At 41.4% G+C, this 20,240-nt stretch overlaps 1 protein-coding gene across 1 annotated transcript in view; it reads left to right on the forward strand.

The window, feature by feature from the left end:
* The first annotated feature begins 475 nt into the window (after positions 1 to 475).
* adpgk2 (ADP-dependent glucokinase 2) overlaps positions 476 to 20,240 on the forward strand; it is a 48,566-nt gene continuing 28,801 nt past the window's right edge. Inside the window, exon 1 of the mRNA XM_072264903.1 lies at positions 476 to 929. Coding sequence (XP_072121004.1) covers positions 755 to 929 — 175 coding nt within the window. The 5' untranslated portion in view covers positions 476 to 754. The remainder of the gene's footprint in view (positions 930 to 20,240) is intronic.

Raw genomic sequence — 20,240 nt, forward strand, 5'->3', positions numbered from 1 at the left:
CCCCAGCTTGCCGTCAATAACAATGGGAAGGATCTTAGACAATGCTGATAGAGTAGAACTAACTGGATAATTCCTCCAAAGAATCGCCACATACACAACAACATGAACAGTCTCTTTCCAAACTTTTCAAATCCGTGATCCAAATCTACTAGGTCGCCACGTTAGACTGAAAACGTCAAATTGCACAACGTGGATATACACACAGCTCCAACTCACCCCCACCTGCCGCAAGTACATATCCCTCGCCCAATCTGATTGGACAGCCGCCCTGCTCATCAGCCACGTTCACCAAGGAACGGTGCTCGTCTCGTCTCGTCCCGCCCCCTTCTCGCTCGGCTCTGACTTTATTAAACCGTTCTCATTTGACGCCATTCCGACTCCAGCCGAAGTCTCATTGGACCAACGGAACTTCCTGATCTGTTCTTATTGGTGGATAGAGAGATCAATCTTAGCGATAACCGACTCCGGGGTTGTCGATCCCGGAATATTGGGGCGTTGTGGGGAAGCGCATCCGTACTTTTTGATCTCGACAGTTGTACCAATTCTTATTTAGACTAATTTTCTCCCCGTTTTGTTTTCATTTCGGTGTATCCACAGAGGGTCGGGGGTCAGCGTCACCCGTGTGTTACTGTGGTAACGCCCCCTCCCTCCCGAGTGGAGGTTGTTGCGATCTCGGCTCACGTTCTGTTGCTGTGGTGACCCGTCGGCCCCGCCGGCAGCACGCGCGCCGTTACCGGTTGCCCCCGCACCCGCCATGGGCCACGGACTCAAGTGCGGGGTGGCCATCTCCGTCTGCGCCGTCTTCATGGCTTATTGGTACCGGCATCAGGTAGACGACGAGCTGGACTCGCGGCTGGAGACGGTGCTGTCGTCGCTCCTGAAAGCCGAAAGGAAGGTGGACCTGCACCGGCGGCCTCGAGTGGCAGTAGGTGAGGAAATGGAGGTGCAGTGGGATGGCTTCCCATTGTTAAGTGAGCTTTGTTAGACGAGATGCCCTGTCAGTGTATCGTTCCAGCGATTAACTTCTCCGAAGCAGCTGGTTTCTTGAAAAAAATCTACCCTGATGGCATCGTTAAACGCTGTTCTGCTGCTGAGTTGTAATTTGCTGTTTAGTAAAACAGTGCTCAGTGTAACTGAAAGAAATACTTAAAAAAACGAAGTGTGTAATTACTCACTCAGTGCATTTGTTATTTTAGTATGTATTGTTATCAGTTACGTTTACTATCCTGTGCTGAGCAGCGAAGCCAGAATTGCTTGCATGTATGCCAATAATACTGAGGAATCTGGAAGAACATTATAGATGATGCTGTAAGACCAGGGACACTGAATGAAATTGGGATTTTCGGAGACACAATTTTTTTCTTCAAATAACACACCTGCTGGAGATGAGAAGTAAAACCTGGTGTGCAGCAGCTGAGAATTAGCGAAGAGTTAATGTTTTGGTTTACTGTTAAAGGAATCGTAGGCAAAAAAAAAACAGTTGTGCTGCAGGAAAGGAAGATAAGGGAGGAGAAAATCAAAGGGAAATAAGGGAGAGCTAATGTGGAAAACCATGGTCACCAACGCCCGCATCGGATATGGTACCTAGAATGTGGATCATGGAGAAATGTAAATAGCAACAGCCATTATTTCAGGATGTGTATTGTATACATTTCTCTGACATAAATGTTCCTATTGACCGATTGTCGGGGGCTCTGGATTGTTTGGATGGGGGAATGAGGTGGAGAAGAAGGAAATAAGTATTTGTAGTATCTCACATCAAAGTTGCTGGTGAACGCAGCAGGCCAGGCAGCATCTCTAGGAAGAAGTACAGTCGATGCCATCAGGTTGGAGGCTACCCAGACGGAATATAAGGTGTTGTACCTCCAACCTGAGTGTGGCTTCATCTTTACAGTAGAGGAGGCTGTGGATAGACATATCGGAATGGGATGTGGAATTAAAATGTGTGGCCACTGGGAGATCCTGCTTTCTCCCTAGGCTCACTATACCCCTTGCCCATCCTCTGGGATTTTCCCCCCTCCCCCTTTTCTTTCTCCCTAGGCCCCCTGTCCCATGATCCTCTCATATCCCTTTTGCCAATCACCTGTCCAGCTCTTGGCTCCATCCCTCCCCCTCCTGTCTTCTCCTGTCATTTTGGATCTCCCCCTCCCCCCACCACTTTCAAATTTCTTACTAGCTCTTCCTTCAGTTAGTCCTGACAAAGGGTCTCGGCCCAAAACGTCAACTATACCTCTTCCTAGAGATGCTGCCTGGCCTGCTGTGTTCACCAGCAACTTTGATGTGTGTTGCTTGAATTTCCAGCATCTGAGGATTTCCTTGTGTTTGCTTTTGTAGCATCTCTAGTGATTGCATGGGAAGGTCCGGTAGAAAGGAGAAAAGGTGTTAGATGTTATTGATCTCAAAATCAAGTTTATTATCATCGGCATGTGCGTGAAATTTATTAACTTAGCAGCAGCAGTTCAATGCAATACATAATCTAGCAGAGAGAGAGAAAAAAATAATAAAACATAATACATAAACAAGTAAATCAATTATGTGTATTGAATAGATTATTTTAAAAAATGTGCAAAAACAGAAATACTGTATATTTAAAACAAAAAGTGAGGTGTTCAAAGCTTCGAAGTCTATTTAGGAATCGGATGGCAGAGGGGAAGTGGAGTGTGTGCCTGCAGGCTTCTGTATCTCCTACCTGTTGGTAACAGTGAGAAAAGGGCATGCCGTGGGTGCTGGAGGTGTTTAATAGTGGACGCCACCTTTCTGAGACACCGTTTCCTAAAGATGTCCTGGATACTTTTAGGCTTCTACCTAAGATGGAGCCGACTAGATTTAGAACCTTCTGCAGCTTCCTTCGAAACTTTTGGTTTGTTTGTGTATGTATATGTGTATACACGTTATGCTGACCACTGACACCAGGCAATCACTGAAGAGTATTGAAAACAACTGGAGTCACCCATCTTGTAAAGACACTGCCTAGAAGAAGGCAATAACAAACCACATCTGTAGAAGAATTTGCCAGAAACAGTAATGGTCATGGATAGACCATGATCGCCCACTTCTTACAACTCTGCACATGATGATGATGTACCACAAGGGTCTGGGCCTGAAATGGTGACTCTAGTCCTTTCCACAGATGCTGCTTGGCCTGCTGAGTTCCTCCAATATTTTATGGACAGTGCCTCAAAATGAGAACTGGGATTTAGTTGTCATTCAGGACTGAAAGTTGGACAATATGGTCATCTTTGTATCATAAAGAAGGAGAGAGAGTAGGCAGTTTATCAAATTATTAATGCTAGCTGAAAGGGCAGTGGGCAGGCAGCTACCAAACATAAACTTGCAGAAGCATGCATTTCTTAGATTTTTTTGTGGTTTTTATTGCCTTGACAGCCAATGTTGATATTGCCCAATGTGGACACCACCCACCCTGCAAATTGCTTTTTCCAGAAGCGCTCTCCTGGAAAATACTATAGCACTATTAAAGCAAAAACTTCACGCCATTGTAAGAGTCTCTTCCCCCCCCCCGCCCCCAAGATGTTACATCATGCTTAGAGCGAACAGTTTTTAAAGTAGTGTCAGTTGTGTGCACTTGTGTTCAAAAAGCAGTGATTTTTGACACTTACAATTGGCAAAAAAATAAGTAATAAAACAGTTGGGAATCATTTTGCTCACTGAAGTTTCATCTAATCTCGGTCTTTAATAGTTAACTTAATCTGCGTTGCTAGTCCTGGACACCCTGCCATTTGGGAACATACTTTGTGTATCTGCACAGTATTTGTAACTCCTTAAGTTTTAAGATGGCTAGAGATAATAAATATGAGCTTTGCTGGAGAGTGTTAAATTGGAGCAGGGCAAAATACAAGAGCATTAGGTAGGAAGTGGAGAAAACTGTTTTTGGGCAAGTGAAGGGTGATTAAAGACCAACTGGATGGATCTGCAGGACAGTTTGGTTCTGGTAAGAAGGAAGGACAAGGATGGCAATGCAAGGAAATCTTGGATGCCAAGTGAGATGTAGAATTTAGTTAGAAATAGGAAGGTTTAGGATGCTAGAATCATATAGCACGAGGATTACAAAGAAGTCAAAAGAATTCATGAAGGGAATTAGGAAAGCCAGCTGGGGCTATGAAAAGTCGTTGGCAGATAGGATTAAAGAAAATTCTATGGCATTCTATACTTTCCTCAAGAGCAAGAGGATAACTTGGGAGTGTATTGGGCTACTCAAGGATAAAGGAGGGATTTTGTATGAAGGAGGTGGAGGATATGGATGAGGTCCTAAATGAGAACTTTGCCTCACTATTTATTAAGAAGGACATAATAGATAGGGAGATCAGTGTGGAGCATGCTAATTTGCTAGGGTTTTTTAAGATAAAGGAAGGTGAGTTGTGTCTTAAAGAATATTAAGGTGGATAATTCCTCAGGGCCTGATGGAATATACCCCAGATTATTGAGAGAGGAGAGGGATGAGATTGCTGGGGTGTTGACCATTATCTTTGTATCCTTTCTAGCCACAAGTGAGGTCCCAGAGGACTGGCAATAGCTAATGTTCAAGAAAGGAAATAGGGATAATCCTGGAAACAATAGACTAGTAAGTCTTATGTCAGTGGTAGGGAAGTAATCAGAGCATTCTTGAGGATAGCACTTGAGTATTTGGAAAACCATGGCCTAATTAGGAGCAGTCAACATGACCATGCTGGGCAAGCCGTGTCTTACTAACGTGATTGAGTTTTTTTTTTGAGGAGGTCACAAAGGTGATTGATGAAGGTAGAGATGTGAATGTTGTCAATGTGGATTTTAGTAAAGCCTGTGACAAGGTCTCATGGGAGTTTCATCCAGAAGATTTTGATGCCTGGGATCCACCTGTCTGGCTTCAGAAATGCTTTGCCCATGGAAGAAAGAGGGTCATGGTTGATGGGACATATTCTGGCAGGAGGTCTGTGACTAGTGGTGTTCTGCAGGGATCTGAGGTGTAATCTTCACTATTTGTGATGTATATAAATGACCTGGATGAAAATATAGATAAGTGAGTTAGGAAGTTTGTAGATGATATGAAGATTGGTGGCATTGTGAGTGGTATAAAAGGAAGCATTGGGTTATAGATCAGTTGTATATATGGACTGAGAAATGGCAGATGGAGTTTAACCCAGCCAAATGTAAAGTGTAACACTTTGGGTGATCTGATGTGAAGAGGCGGTACTCTGTCTCTTAAGACCCTTAAGGGTGTTTATATGCAGAAGGATCTTGGGGTCCAAGTTCATAGCTTCTCGAAAGTGGCTTTGTAAGTTAACGGTGTTAAAACATACATACAAAAGCTTGGATTTATTCGTCAAGGAAATGAATTTGAGAGTCAAGAGTTGCATTGCAGCTTTATGAAACTAATTAGGCTGCATCTGGAATATTGCATTTACTGCTGGTCACTGCATTATAGGAAGGATGTTGAAACCTTGTAGAGGGTGCAAAAGAGGTTTATCAGGAATATTGTGAAGGAATAAAGGCATAGACTATTTTCTAAATGGGAGAAAAAATTCAAAAATCAGATGTGCAAAGAGAATTCCTAAAAGTTAACTTGCAGGTTGAATTGGTAGAAAGGAAGGCAAATGCAATGTTAGCATTCATTTTGAGGGGACTAGTACATAAGGGCAAGGATGTGATGCTGAGGCTTTATAAGGCATTGGTCAGACTGCACTTGGAATATTATGAGCAGTTTTTGGGTCCCTTATTTAAGAAAAGATTGCTGTCATTGGAGAGGGTCCAGAGCAGATTCTCAAGAAGTCTGGGTTATCATATGAGGAAAATTTGATGGCTCTGGACCTGTATTTGCTGGAATCGAGAAGAATGAGGGGGAACATTGAAAGGCCTAGATAGAGTGGCTGTGAGGAGGATGTTTCTTATAGTCTAGGACAAAGGGACACAACCACAGAATAGAGGGGTGTTCATTGAGGACAGATGAGAAGGCATTTCTTTAACCAGAGGGTGATGAATCTGTAGCATTCATTGCCATGGACAGCTATGGAGGCCAAGCCTTTGAATATATTTAAAGTGGAGGTTGATAAGAGGCAGGAGAATGGGGTTGAGAGGAATAATAAATCAGCCACAATGGAATGCAGTGCAGATCCAATGGGCCGAGTGGCCTAATTGTTATCAGGATTCTTGGAGGGCATGTACTAGAAGGAGAGTTTAGGCGAACTTGGTTTGTTTTCTCTGGAGCGACAGAGACTGAGGGGAGATATCAGTGGTTTATAAGATTATGAAAGGCATAGAAAGAGAATCTTTTCCCCCAGGGTTGAGATGTCTAATACCAGAAGGCATGCATTTAAGGTGAGGGAGCAGGGTTTGTTTTACAGAATGTTGGGAGCCCGGAATGTGCTGCCTAAGGTGGTGGTACAGGCAAATACAGTGGATGTGTTCAAGAGGCTGTTAGACACGAGTGTGCAGGAAATGGAAAGAATTGGATATTGTGTAAACAGAAATGATTAGCTTAATTGGGCCTTTTGATTATTAATGCAATTTATTTGGCACAACATTGTGGGCCAAAAGGCTTGTTCCTCTGCTGTACTGTTGCGTGTTCTATTTAACTGATCCTAACCTTTTAGAATTTTGAAAGTTTCTACAAGATTCCCTCTTGTTGTGAACACAAGTATAGTTGATCCATTCGATCTTTATATGTCAGTCTTGATCAGTGTGGTGAACCTTCACCGAATTTCCCATATGGCAAAAACAGATAAGGAGACCAAAAGTGCATATCTTACTTAAGGTGTGGCCCCATACAATTGCAGCATGACATTAAGTGAATATCTGCCTTCCTGTTTTTGCCACATTTATTTGCATTATCATGTATCTTCCCATTCCTTTTAACCTGTCATAATCAAACTGAAGCATCCTCCTCAAAGCTTTCCTCCCAGCCAGCTTTGTAATGTCTGCAGACTTGGAAATGCAGTTAATTTTCTCTTCAACATCATTAATCTGTATTGTGAATGTCTGGGGTTCTTTGTGATACCTTGGTGTTCACAGTCTACTGCTCAGGAAAGACATGTTTATTCCTACACCTTGTTTTCTGTTAGCCAGCTGCTTAAAAGTCCATACTTTCCTGAAAGTGGCAACACAGGTGGATAGGATGTTTGTCAGGGTGCTGAGTACAGAAGTTGGCAAGCCACATTGCAGCTGTGTGAAGCTTTGGTTCAGTCACATTGTGGGTATTGTGTGAAGTTCGGGTCCCCATACCACAGAAAGGTTAAAGAGGGTGCAGATGTTTCCTGGATTTGAATGTGTTAGCTAGAAGAGAGAGTGTTCAAACTTGTGTTGCTTTTTCTGGAAAATCAGAGGCTGAAGGGTGACCTGATAGAAGTATAATTGGCTTATTACTATTACAGGTACTGTGGATTAAGAGAGGTTTGGATTGGTTCATGATGGGATGGGATATGGAGGGCTATGGTCCAAGTGCAGGTTGGTGGGACTAGACAGAATAATAGTTGAGCATGGACTAGATAGGTTGAAAGGTATGATTCTGCTGTAGTGATCTATGACTACAGTGGAAAAAAATTTTGTCTTGCATGTCGTCCATACAGATATACCATCACATCAGTGCATTGAGGCAGTACAAGGAAAAACAATGATAGAATAAGACCATTCTAGCAGAGCAGCAGAATTAGGCCATTTGGCCCAGTGAGTCTGCATCACCATTTCATCATGGCTGATCCAATTTTCCTCTCAGCTCCAATCTTCTGCCTTTTCCCCATATCCCATCATGCCCTGATCAATCAAGAATCTGTTGGCCTCTGTCTTAAATATACATAAAGATGGCCTCCACAGCTGCCTGTGACAAAGAATTCCACAGGTTCAGCACTCTCTGGCTGGAGGTATTCCTCCTCAGCTCTATTCTAAAAGGACACCCCTCTACTCTGAGGCTGTGTCCTCTTGTCTTAGACTCTCACAGCACAGGAAACATCCTCACAACATTCACTCTATCAAGGCCTATCACGATTTGATAGGTTTCAATGAAGTCATCCTTTATTCTTCTGAATTCTAGTAAATGCAGGCCCAGAGCCATCAAACGTGCTTCACGTAAGCCGTTGGATCCTGGAATGATTTTCGAGAACCATCTTTGAACCTTCTCCATTTCAGCACATCCGTTCTAAGCTTAGGGGCCAAAACTGCTCATAGTATTCTAAGTGAAGCCTCACCAATGTTTCACCATTGCTCACCAATGAAGTTTCAACATTACATACTTGCTTTTGTATTCTAGTCCTCTTGGAAATAAATGCTCACATCACATTTGCCTTCCTCACTGCAGACTAAATGTGCAAATTAACCTTTAGGGAATCCTGCACAAGGACTCCCAAGTTCCTTTGTGCCTCAGTTTGTATTTTCTCTCCATTTAGAAAATAGTCAATCCTTTCCTTTCTTTTACCAAAGTGCATGACCATACCATTCCTGACACTGTGTTCCAACTGCCATTTCTTTGCCCATTCTCCTAATTTAAGTCCTTCTGTAGCCTTTTTATTTCCTCAAAACTACCTGCCTCACCACCCATCTTCGTATCGTCTGCAAACTTTGCAACAAAGCCATCAATTCCATATCCAAATCATTTATATATAATGTAAAACATATCGGTCTCAACACAGACCCCTGTGGAACACCACTAGTCATGGGCAGCCAACCAGAGAAGGCTCCCTTTATTCCCACTCTTTGCCTCCTACCAGTCAGCCACTGCTTTATCCATGCTAAAATCTTTCCTGTAATACCATGGGCTTGTAGCTTGTTAAGCAGCCTCATGGGTGGCTCCTTGTCAGAGGTCTTCTGAAAATCCAAATACACAACATCAACCGATTTTCCCTTTTGTCTATCCTGCTTGTTATTACTTCAAATAATTCCAACAGATTTGTCAGGTGAGGATTTTCCCCTGAGGAAACCATGCTGACTATGGCCTATTTTATCATCTGCCTGCAAGTACCCTGAAACCTTCATCCTTAATAATTGACTCCAACATTTTCCCAACCACTGAAGTTAGACCAACTGGCCTGTAGTTTCTTTTGCCTCTCTTTCTTGAAGAATGGAGTACATTTTGCAAATTTCCAGTCTTTCAAAACCATTCCAGAATCCAGTGATTCTTGAAAGATCATTATTACTGCCTGCAAGAACTCTTCAGCCACTTCTTTCAGAACCCTGGGGTGTACATCATCTGGTCCGGTGACTTATCTACTTTCAGACCTTCCAGTTTCCCATGAACCTTCTCACTAGTTATGGTAACTTCACACACTTCATGATCCCTGACACCTGGAACTTTCACCATACTAGTATAGTCTTCCACTGTGGAGACTGATGCAAAATACTTATTCAGTTTGACTGTCATTTCTTTGTCCCCCAATACTACCTCTCCAGCATTATTTTACAACAGTCCAATATCCACGCTTGCCTCTCTTTTACACTCTGTCTCTGAAGAAACTTTTGGTATCCTTTTTTAATGTTATTGGTTAGCTTACTTTTGTATTCCATCTGTACCTTAATGACTTTTTTCATTGTCTTAATAGAACATAGAATAGTACAGCACAGTACAGGCCCTTCAGCCCACAATGTTGTGCTGACCCTCAAACCCTGCCTCCCCTATAAGCCCCCACCTTAGATTCCTCCATATGCCTGTCTAGTAGTCTCTTAAACTTCACTAGTGTGTCTGCCTCCACCACTGACCCAGGCAGTGCATTCCACGCACCAACCACTCTCTGAGTAAAAAAACCTTCCTCTCATATCCCCCTTGAACTTCCCACCCCTTACCTTAAAGCCATGTCCTCTTGTATTGAGCAGTGGTGCCCTGGGGAAGAGGCGCTGGCTATCCACTCTATCTATTCCTCTTATTATTTTGTACACCTCTATCATGTCTCCTCTCATCCTCCTTCTCTCCAAAGAGTAAAGCCCTAGCTCCCTTAATCTCTGATCATAATGCATACTTTCTAAACCAGGCAGCATCCTGGTAAATATCCTCTGTACCCTTTCCAGTGCTTCCACATCCTTCCTATAGTGAGGTGACCAGAACTGGACACAGTACTCCAAGTGTGGCCTAACCAGAGTTTTATAGAGCTGCATCATTACATCGCGACTCTTAAACTCTATCCCTCGACTTATGAAAGCTAACACCCCATAAGCTTTCTTAACTACCCTATCCACCTGTGAGGCAACTTTCAGGGATCTGTGGACATGTACCCCCAGATCCCTCTGCTCCTCCACACTACCAAGTATCCTGCCATTTACTTTGTACTCTGCCTTGGAGTTTGTCCTTCCAAAGTGTACCACCTCACACTTCTCCGGGTTGAACTCCATCTGCCACTTCTCAGCCCACTTCTGCATCCTATCAATGTCTTTCTGCAATCTTTGACAATCCTCTACACTATCTACAACACCACCAACCTTTGTGTCGTCTGCAAACTTGCCAACCCACCCTTCTACCCCCACATCCAGGTCGTTAATAAAAATCACGAAAAGTAGAGGTCCCAGAACAGATCCTTGTGGGACACCACTAGTCACAATCCTCCAATCTGAATGTACTCCCTCCACCACCACCCTCTGCCTTCTGCAGGCAAGCCAATTCTGAATCCACCTGGCCAAACTTCCCTGGATCCCATGCCTTCTAACTTTCTGAATAAGCCTACCGTGTGGAACCTTGTCAAATGCCTTACTAAAATCCATATAGATCACATCCACTGCACAACCCTCATCTATATGCCTGGTCACCTCCTCAAAGAACTCTATCAGGCTTGTCAGACACGATCTGCCCTTCACAAAGCCATGCTGACTGTTCCTGATCAGACCATCATTCTCTAAATGCCTATAGATCCTATCTCTAAGAATCTTTTCCAACAGCTTTCCCACCACAGATGTAAGGCTCACTGGTCTATAATTACCCGGACTATCCCTACTACCTTTTTCGAACAAGGGGACAACATTCACCTCCCTCCAATGCTTCGGTACCATTCCCGTGGACAACGAGGACATAAAGATCTTAGCCAGAGGCTCAGCAATCTCTTCTCTCGCCTCGTGGAGCAGCCTGGGGAATATTCCATCAGGCCCCGGGGACTTATCTGTCCTAATGTATTTTAGCAACTCCAACACCTCCTCTCCCTTAATATCAACATGCTCCAGAACATCAACCTCACTCATATTGTCCTCACCATCATCAAGTTCCCTCTCATTGGTGAATACCGAAGAGAAGTATTCATTGAGGACCTCGCTCACTTCCACAGCCTCCAGGCACATCTTCCCACCTTTATCTCTAATCGGTCCTACCTTCACTCCTGTCATCCTTTTTTTCTTCACATAATTGAAGAATGCCTTGGGGTTTTCCTTTACCCTACTCGCCAAGGCCTTCTCATGCCCCCTTCTTGCTCTTCTCAGCCCCTTAAGCTCCTTTCTTGCTTCCCTATATTCCTCAATAGACCCATCTGATCCTTGCTTCCTAAACCTCATGTATGCTGCCTTCTTCCACCTGACTAGATTTTCCACCTCACTTGTCACCCATGGTTCCTTCACCCTACCGTTCTTTATCTTCCTCACCGGGACAAATTTATCCCTTACATCCCGCAAGAGATCTCTAAACAACGACCACATGCAAAAACATCATCCCAATTCACACCCGCAAGTTCTAGCCTTATAACCTCATAATTTGCCTTTCCCCAATTAAAAATGTTCCTGTCCTCTTTGATTCTATCCTTTTCCATGATAATGCTAAAGGCCATGGAGCGGTGGTCACTGTCCCCCAGATGCTTACCCACTGAGAGATCTGTGACCTGACCCGGTTCATTACCTAGTACTAGATCTAGTGTGGCATTTCCCCTGGTCGGCCTGTCCACCTACTGTGACAGGAATCCATCCTGGACACACTTAACAAACTCTGCCCCATCTAAACCCTTGGAGCTAATCAGGTGCCAATCAATATTAGGGAAGTAAAGTCGCCCATGATAACAACCCTGTTATTTTTGCACCTTTCCAAAATCTGCCTCCCAATCTGCTCCTCTGTATCTCTGCTGCTACCAGGGGGCCTATAGAATACCCCCAATAGAGTAACTGCTCCCTTCCTGTTCCTGACTTCCACCCATATTGACTCAAAAGAGGATCCTGCTACATTACCCACCCTTTTGTAGCTGTAATAGTATCCCTGACCAGTAATGCCACCCCTCCTTCCCTTTTCCCGCCCTCTCTGTCCCTTTTAAAGCACTGAAACCCAGGAATATTGAGAATCCATTCCTGCCCTGGTGCCAGCCAAGTCTCTGTAATGGCCACTACATCATAATTCCATGTATGTATCCAAGCTCTCAGTTCATCACCTTTGTTCCTGATGCTTCTTACATTGAGGTACACACATTTCAACCCTTCTACCTCACTGTCTTTACACCATTTATTCTGCTTCTCTTTCTTCAAAGCCTCTCTGTATGTTAGATCTGGCTTTACTCCATGCACTTTCACTGCTCTATTGCTCTGGGTCCCATCCCCCTTGCAAATTAGTTTAAACCCTCCCGAACCATGCTAGCAAACCTACCTGCAAGGATATTGCTCCCCCTCGACTTCTGTTGGTTTTTAAAAGTTTCCCAATCCTCTAACTTCCCACTAGTTTTTGCTGTATTATATGTGCTCGCTTTTGACTTTTATGTTGGCTTTGATTTCTTTTGTTAGCTATGGTTGTGTCATCTTTCCTTTAGAATACTTCTCCCTCTTTGGGATCTATATATCCTGTGCCTTCGTAATTGCTTCCAGAAATTTCAGCCATCGTCGCTCTGCCGTCATCCCTGCCATTGTTCTTTTCCAATCAATTCTGGCCAAATCCTCTCTTATGCCTCGGTATTTCCCTAACTTCACTGTAATACTGATAGATCTGACTTTAGCTTCTCCTTCTCAAATTTCAGGGTGAATTTGATCATATTACGATCACTTGCCCCTGAGGGTTCTTTTACCTTAAGGTCTCTAATCAATTCTGGGTCATTACCCAACACCCAATCCAGAATAGCTTATCCCCTAGTGGGCTCAAGCCTGAGCGGCTCTAAAAAGGCATCTCGTGGCCACTCTGGAAATTCCCCCTCTTGGAATCCAGCACCAATCTGAGTGCTGAATAAGATATAACATTTACAGAAGGAAAGCATTGCAGGCAGTTAATAAGGTGCAAGGTCAAGATGAGGTAGATTGGGAGGTCACGAGTCCATCTTATTATACTTGGAAACATTCAGTAGTCAATGCTTTTAGGTTCTTGTATCTTTTAGGGCGGGGGGTAGGTAGAAGAAGAGACGATATCTGAGATGTGTATGTCTTTGTGCTGGCTGCTTTACTGAGGCAGTGACAAGTGTTGACAGCATCTGTGGAAGAGAAGCTGTTTTTTGTGACGTTCTGAGCTGTGTTCAGAATTATGAAATTATGAGGGGAAATGTTCAGAGTTATGTTTCCGAGGTGGAAATTTTAAAAATTAGAGGGCATAGAAATAAAGCTTAAAGGACATTTGATGCAAATGTGTTAATATTGCCCAATAGGTACAGCCTTGGGAAGTGATGGATTCAGATCTGAATGCAGTGTTTGAGGCATTTAGACAGATGCATGAAGAAGCAGGGAAAGGAGGGATATGGATCATGTGCAGGCAGATAGCATTAGTTAGATTGTCATCATCATGAGCATGTACATGGTAGTGCAAAGGGAAAGCTCTTGTGCTGCACTATTTAGTTCTCTATCACTCGCAGCACCTTATCCCTAATCCCAAGTGCTTTAACTTTTCATATGCCCTTACCGATAGCTTCTGAAAGTCTAAATACACCGCGTACACTGTCAATTATATCCGCAAAATAAAAATTCCACATGGTTTGTCAAGCATGAATTTTCTTTCCTGAATTCATAATGACTTCATCTGATCTTGCTACTTTCAACATTTATTGTCAAATACACAAGTACAAAAATCCACAGGTTATTGACAAACAGCAGCATCACATAGCATTCATAAGAAAAGCATAAATTGTACCCAGTTTTCATTAGAAAAATCATAATTAAAACAAAAGCAGTCAATTTTCACTCCTCTGCAAGTGCGCTGCTATTACATCTTTTCTAATAGACCTGAGCATTTTTTTCTGCCACCAACATCTGGCTAAGTGGATAATAATTCTGTTTTCTCTCTACCTCTTCTTTTAAACTTTGAAGTTACATTGGCTATTCCCAAGAAAAGACATAAAGCAAAGGTGATAATTTTAAATAGGGATATGGGCTTTGAAACAGAAAACCTACAGCACAGTACAGGCCCTTCAGCCCACAATGCTGTACCGAACATGTACTTAGTTTAGAAATTACCTTGGGTTACCCATAGCCCTCTATTTTTCTAAGCTCCATGTACCTATCCAAGAGTCTCGTCAAAGACCCTATTGTATCTGTCTCCACCACCGTCACCGGCAGCCCATTCCACGCACTCACCACTCTCTGCGTGAAAAAACTTGCCCCTGACATCATCTCTGTACCTACTTCCAAGCCTTAAAACTGTGCCCTCTTGTGTTATCCATTTCAGTCCTGGGAAAAAGCCTCTGACTATCCACACGATCAATGCCTCTCATCATCTTATACACCTAATGAGCTTATGAGCATTTAGAAGCAGGTCTTAGGTTGCTCTGAGAAAAGGGCTGTGAAAGAGTTGAGACCAGAGCCACTTTTGGGAGCCTTATAAAGTTTTTTTTGTAATTTATTTTTTATTGAATTTCATCAAACAGAGATTTCCATAAGATGTATTTCAGATACTGTACATATATCATAATCATATTTGTCACAAATCTCCACATAATATTTATGAGGTATACACTTACAGAAAGGAGAGGAAAGAAAGAACAATCGAAAGAAGAAAACTATGTGCAAAGTAGGGAGTGATTTTTTTTTACAACCTATTCATTGACTTGTGAGAATAAAATCAGGCCTATGAGGTGTTATGTAGTTAAACCATTTTTCCAGCATGAATAAAATTGTTTCAACTTATGATTAACAGATGCTGTTATCTTCTCCATTTTGTAAATACCCATTGTGTAATTTCCATCCATACATTAAAGTTGGGCTCTCCTGTGATAGCCATTTCCTGGTAAGGGTCTTTTTACCAGCCACCAGCAGTACATTCATTAAATATTTATCTTTTTTCAACCATTCTTGAGGTATATACCCAAAATATATGGTCTTACTCTCTAAGGGTATTTCCCATTTAAAGATGTCTTGTAGGGCATTGTGTATCCCACTCCAATAGTATTTGATAACGGGGCATTCCCAGAAAATATGATAGTTTGCATTTTGATTTCCACAATTTCTCCAGCAAGCAGGGGGAGTTACTATCATAATGGGATTTCTGAGAGGGTGTAATAAAATATCTTATCAAGTTTTTCCACCTGAACTCCCTCCATTTCTGTGAACTGGAACACTTCCATTTATACCTCCATATTATTGTCCAGTCTCCCTCCTTCCTTCTCCCATTTTGTTTTAATGTATGTGTTTTAAGATTTGACAAACCCTTATACATGCTTGAAATTATTCTATTGCCGTTGTCTGAATTATATGCTTTTCTAAATAGCTATATCAGACATGTACTTGCCTTGGTTACATTTTTAACCGTCCTATTAACATACTGTTGCATCTGTACATACCGATAAAAGTCTTGTTTTTCTAATAAATGTTTCTCTTTGAGCATTTCAAAACTGAACAGTGTTCCTTCTTTCATAGAATTGCAAATAGCTGTTATTCCTTTAGCTGTCCAGTCCTTAAATCTAGCATCCGGTTTATTCGGCGTAAAATCCGAGTCACATGCACACCATTTAAGAATTGCAATGTGTCTCTCCAGTTTATATTCTTTTATAATTTTCCATATTTTAAGAGTCCATTTCACCCATGGGTTGTCAATATTATTTATGTAACTTTGTAGGTTGTTATCAGCCAAAATTGCCTGTATGGGGATGGAAAGTATCCTCTCCTCAATGTTTTTCTGTTGAGCGTCGTATGATGGGTTGCACCAGTATATCACGGCTCTCAGCTGTGCTGCAAAATACTAATCTCTAAGAGAAGGTAGGCCCCATCCCCCCTTTTCCTTGGCTAATTGCAAAGTTTTGAGACGAACCCTAGGTTGATAGCATCTTGTTCCATTCATTGAATTGATTTTGGTTAATCTCTATTGGTAGGGTCTGAAAGAGATATAGTAGTCTGGGCAGTATATTCATTTTAATAATTCAATCCTTGAACTGAGACCAAGAAAAGGAATTAGGTTCCATCTTGTTATATCTCCCTTAATTTTTTTATATATAGGCTGATAATTGCATTCTAATCATTTTGCCAAATCTTTTGGCATAATGATGCCCAAATATTTGACGGACTCCGTTTGCCATGCCCAAGTATATCTACTTTCAATTTCTCTTGATGGGCTATAGTTATATGAAAGTAGTTGGGTTTTATCTATGTTGATCTTGTATCCTGATAATTGGCCATATTGTTCAAAGGATTGCATCAATTTAGGTAAAGAGTATGTTGGTTGCCCTAGGTAGATCAAAATGTGGTCCGTGTAACAGGCCAATTTATGCTCTGTCCCTTTAATAGTAATTCTCCTGATATCTTCATTTTGTCTGATGTATTGAGCTAATGGTTCCAGATATAACATGAAGAGTTATATAACAGATATGCTGACATAACTGAAGCTAAACTAAAAACTGCAGTGAGTAGGCTTAAATTAAGCAAGTCATCAGGATCAGATGGATATACGGCAGAGTGGTATAAAGAGTTTAGGAGTGAGTTAATTCCTGTCTTACTCCCCACACTCAACTGAGAGTTATATTCCAGATATAACATGAAGAGACCATGCACAACCCTGTCTCGTGCCCCTTTCTAGGATAAAACTATTAGATAAATATCCATTGATTTTAATCCTGGCGGTAGGATTGTCATGTAGTGCCTGTATAGTTTTAAAAATTGTGTCATGTAGACCAAATCTATGTAAACCCTCTGTAAAGAAAATTCCAATCAACTGAATCAAATGCCTTTTCTGCATCCACACTTATCACTATTGCTTCAATTTCATTTTTTTTAATGTATGATTCATAATGTGAAGTGTCCTTCGTATATTGTCTTGTGTTTGGCGTTGTTGTATAAAACCTGTCTGATCATTATGTATCAGTGTGGGTAGAAACTCTTCTAATCACTTGGCCATGATGGAGGTAAATATTCTATAATCCACATTATGAACAGATATTGGTCTAAATGACCCACATTTCATTTTATCCTTGCCTTCTTTTGGTATAGCTGAGATTATTGCCTCCTTCCAGCTAGGTGGCATTTTGCGCCTTTCATAGGGCCCAGTTGAGTGTGGGGAGTAAGACAGGAATTAACTCACTCCTAAACTCTTTATACCACTCTGCCGTATATCCATCTGATCCTGGTGACTTGCTTAATTTAAGCCTACTAATTGCAGTTTTTAGTTCAGCTTCAGTTATGTCAGCAGTCATCGTTCTATTTGGTTCTTTGCTTAAAGTGGGTAACTCTAAAGAATTCAGGAAGGTGTCAATTTGGGTTATGCTTCCCCCTGGAACTTTGGAATATAGAGTTTTGTTAAACATTTCAAAAGCTTCATGAATTTCACTTAGCTTATTTTTTTTTTTAACACTTTTGTTCTTGGATCCCTAATTCTATGAATTGTATTTTCTGCTATTTTTTTTCAGTTTTCACGCCAGTATTTTCATAGATTTAGGTCCACTTTTATAGTGTCTCTGTTTCAGAAACATTAAATTTTTTCTAATTTCTTGTGTAGCCAAACTATTAATTTCATTCCTAATTTTTAAAATTTCCTCGTGTATCCTGTTCCAAACTCAATTTGTGTATTTTTTCTAGTTCCTTCAGCTTATTTTGTAATTCCTCTAATGCTTTATTCCTTATTTTTTTTCTTTTATGAAAATATCGCTATAATTTTCCCTCTTAAGACAGCCTTCAGAGTATCTCATAGAATGGGAGGTGAAACCTCTCCATTATCATTGAATTCTAAGGAAAGACCAATTTCTTTTTCAATTTGTTCCTTAAAATAGGGATCATTGAGTAGACTTGAATTTAGTTTCCAAATAGTATTCTTTGGTTGTAGGTCAGAATCAACAGATAGATAGGTGCATGGTCACTTACATCTATTGTCCCAATTCCACAGGTGATTATTTTGTCTCCATCTTTTCCAAATGTTATGAAATAGTCTATTCTTGTATACTGTATACAGAATGGGGGGCAGAATGATGAGTGTAATCTCTTCTGTCGGGGAAAAGGTCCCTTCACATATCAATTAGACCAACATCCTCGAAAAGAGTGTTAACTTTCTTATGTAAGGATTTTGTTTCATAAGTTTTTATATTGGAAGAGTCTGACAAATTGAGTTATCAATTTGGTTGTAATTGTAAATTTAAATCTCTCCCACATATCAAGAGACCTTCTGTTTCCATTACCATAATATTAGTAATTTTCTGGAAGAAACTAATATCACTTCTTGGGGGTGCGTATATATTCAATAAAGTAACTGGATTTCCATCAATATTCCCCCTTACCAGAATATATCTGCCCTCCTTATCTCCCATTTCAAATACTTTTTCAAAATTTAGCTTGCTTGAGATGAGAATAGCAACTCCTCTTCTATGTCCTGATTTATATGAGCAGAAAAACAAATTAGTGAAGCCCATTCTCTTTAATTTTCCATGCTCATTATCACTTAAGTGAGTTTCCTGTAAATATACTACATGGGCTTGTTCTTTTTTCATTTTTGATACAAATTTAGTGTGCTTGACTGGATTCAACAGCCCATTGACATTATAAGAAATGAATTTTACTTTGTCCTTAGCCATGTGTATTTATCTGTTTGTATATCATTGAAATTTGCAAAATATAACTTAATCGATCTACTCCCTAAACAAATAAGAGCCAAGAAACGCAAATAATTTTTTAAAAAAAAGGTAACAAAGGTATGATTCCAAGATGTGTCTCTAGATGACCCTGGGTTGAGCTAGAAGAAAAGTCTAGCCATGGGGGATAGACCCTCCTACCTGTGGGTTGAGGGCCCCTGTTGCAGTACCTATAAAGGTAAGTTTTAAAAAAACTACGTCCATTACACAGAAATGATTTCCCTGTGTATTCCTCCCATGTATATATTCTCATTTAGGTGGGGAAAAAGGAATGAATAGTCATGGTCAGACTTTATTGATCCCGAGGGAAATTGGTTTTTGTTACAGTTGCACCATAAATAATTAAATAGTTGTTGTTCGTCCATCGTCGACGTCGATGAGGACCTCGACACCATCTGGTGTCGAGACCAGCGTATGATTTGGATTTAAGTGAGGGAGAGTTGTGCAGCGTCAGCCTCACTCTCTCTTCCCAATTCCCATCTGGATCCAGTGGCAAGACAGAGTCGAAACGGCTGGAGATGGGACTAGGCGTAGTGGATGACCATAAGTAAAACCATAAATAGTTAAATAGTAATATGTAAATTATGCCAGGAAATAAGTCCAGGACCAGCCTATTGGCTCAGGGTGTCTGACTCTCCAAGGGAGGAGTTGTAAAGTTTGATGGCCACAGGCAGGAATGACTTCCTATGATGCTCAGTGTTGCAATAAATGAATTTTAAAAAATTGAGTAGTATAAAATCCACATTATAATACGTATTTCTCGAGATAGCTATATCACCATCTATTTTTGCTTTCGTTTAGTTTATCAGCACTTTTAAAGTCAGTCAAACCTTATGGCTCTTCTGGAGGAGGTGAGGGCTGTCCTCGGAGAACTCACAGTCTCTTCCTAATATCCTTCTCTTGTCCTGTTCCCATCCCCTGCTTTCTTGGTTCTCTTACTATTTCCCAAGCAGACTGGGCTAACTGCTCAACCAGACTTTCCCTTGGTTTGACCCGCTAATGGGCAGTCCTCTGTTGTTCATGTCTGTAGACGCCTCTTCCACTGTCTGATACAGTCGTATCTCTTCTTGGTAAAATACCCTCAGTTTAGCAGGGTACGGGGGTTTGGAATTTAATCTTTTCTTGCTTTAATATTTGTTTTGCGTCGGAATATTCCTTCCGTTTCAGTAGGACCACCGGGGGTAATCATGATTGAAATATATTAACTTCCCGTTCCAAAAAACCCTCCTCTTACCCCAGGCACTTTGTAGAATCTCCGCCTTGCTCTTGAATCGAATGAATCTAAGTACTGTTGAGCGCGGCTTACTTTCTCTCTCTCTGGGAGGCCATGGGACGAGCGAACGATGCGCCCTCTCA

Source organism: Mobula birostris, chromosome 8 (assembly GCF_030028105.1).
Source record: "Mobula birostris isolate sMobBir1 chromosome 8, sMobBir1.hap1, whole genome shotgun sequence".
Taxonomy (NCBI): domain Eukaryota; kingdom Metazoa; phylum Chordata; class Chondrichthyes; order Myliobatiformes; family Myliobatidae; genus Mobula; species Mobula birostris.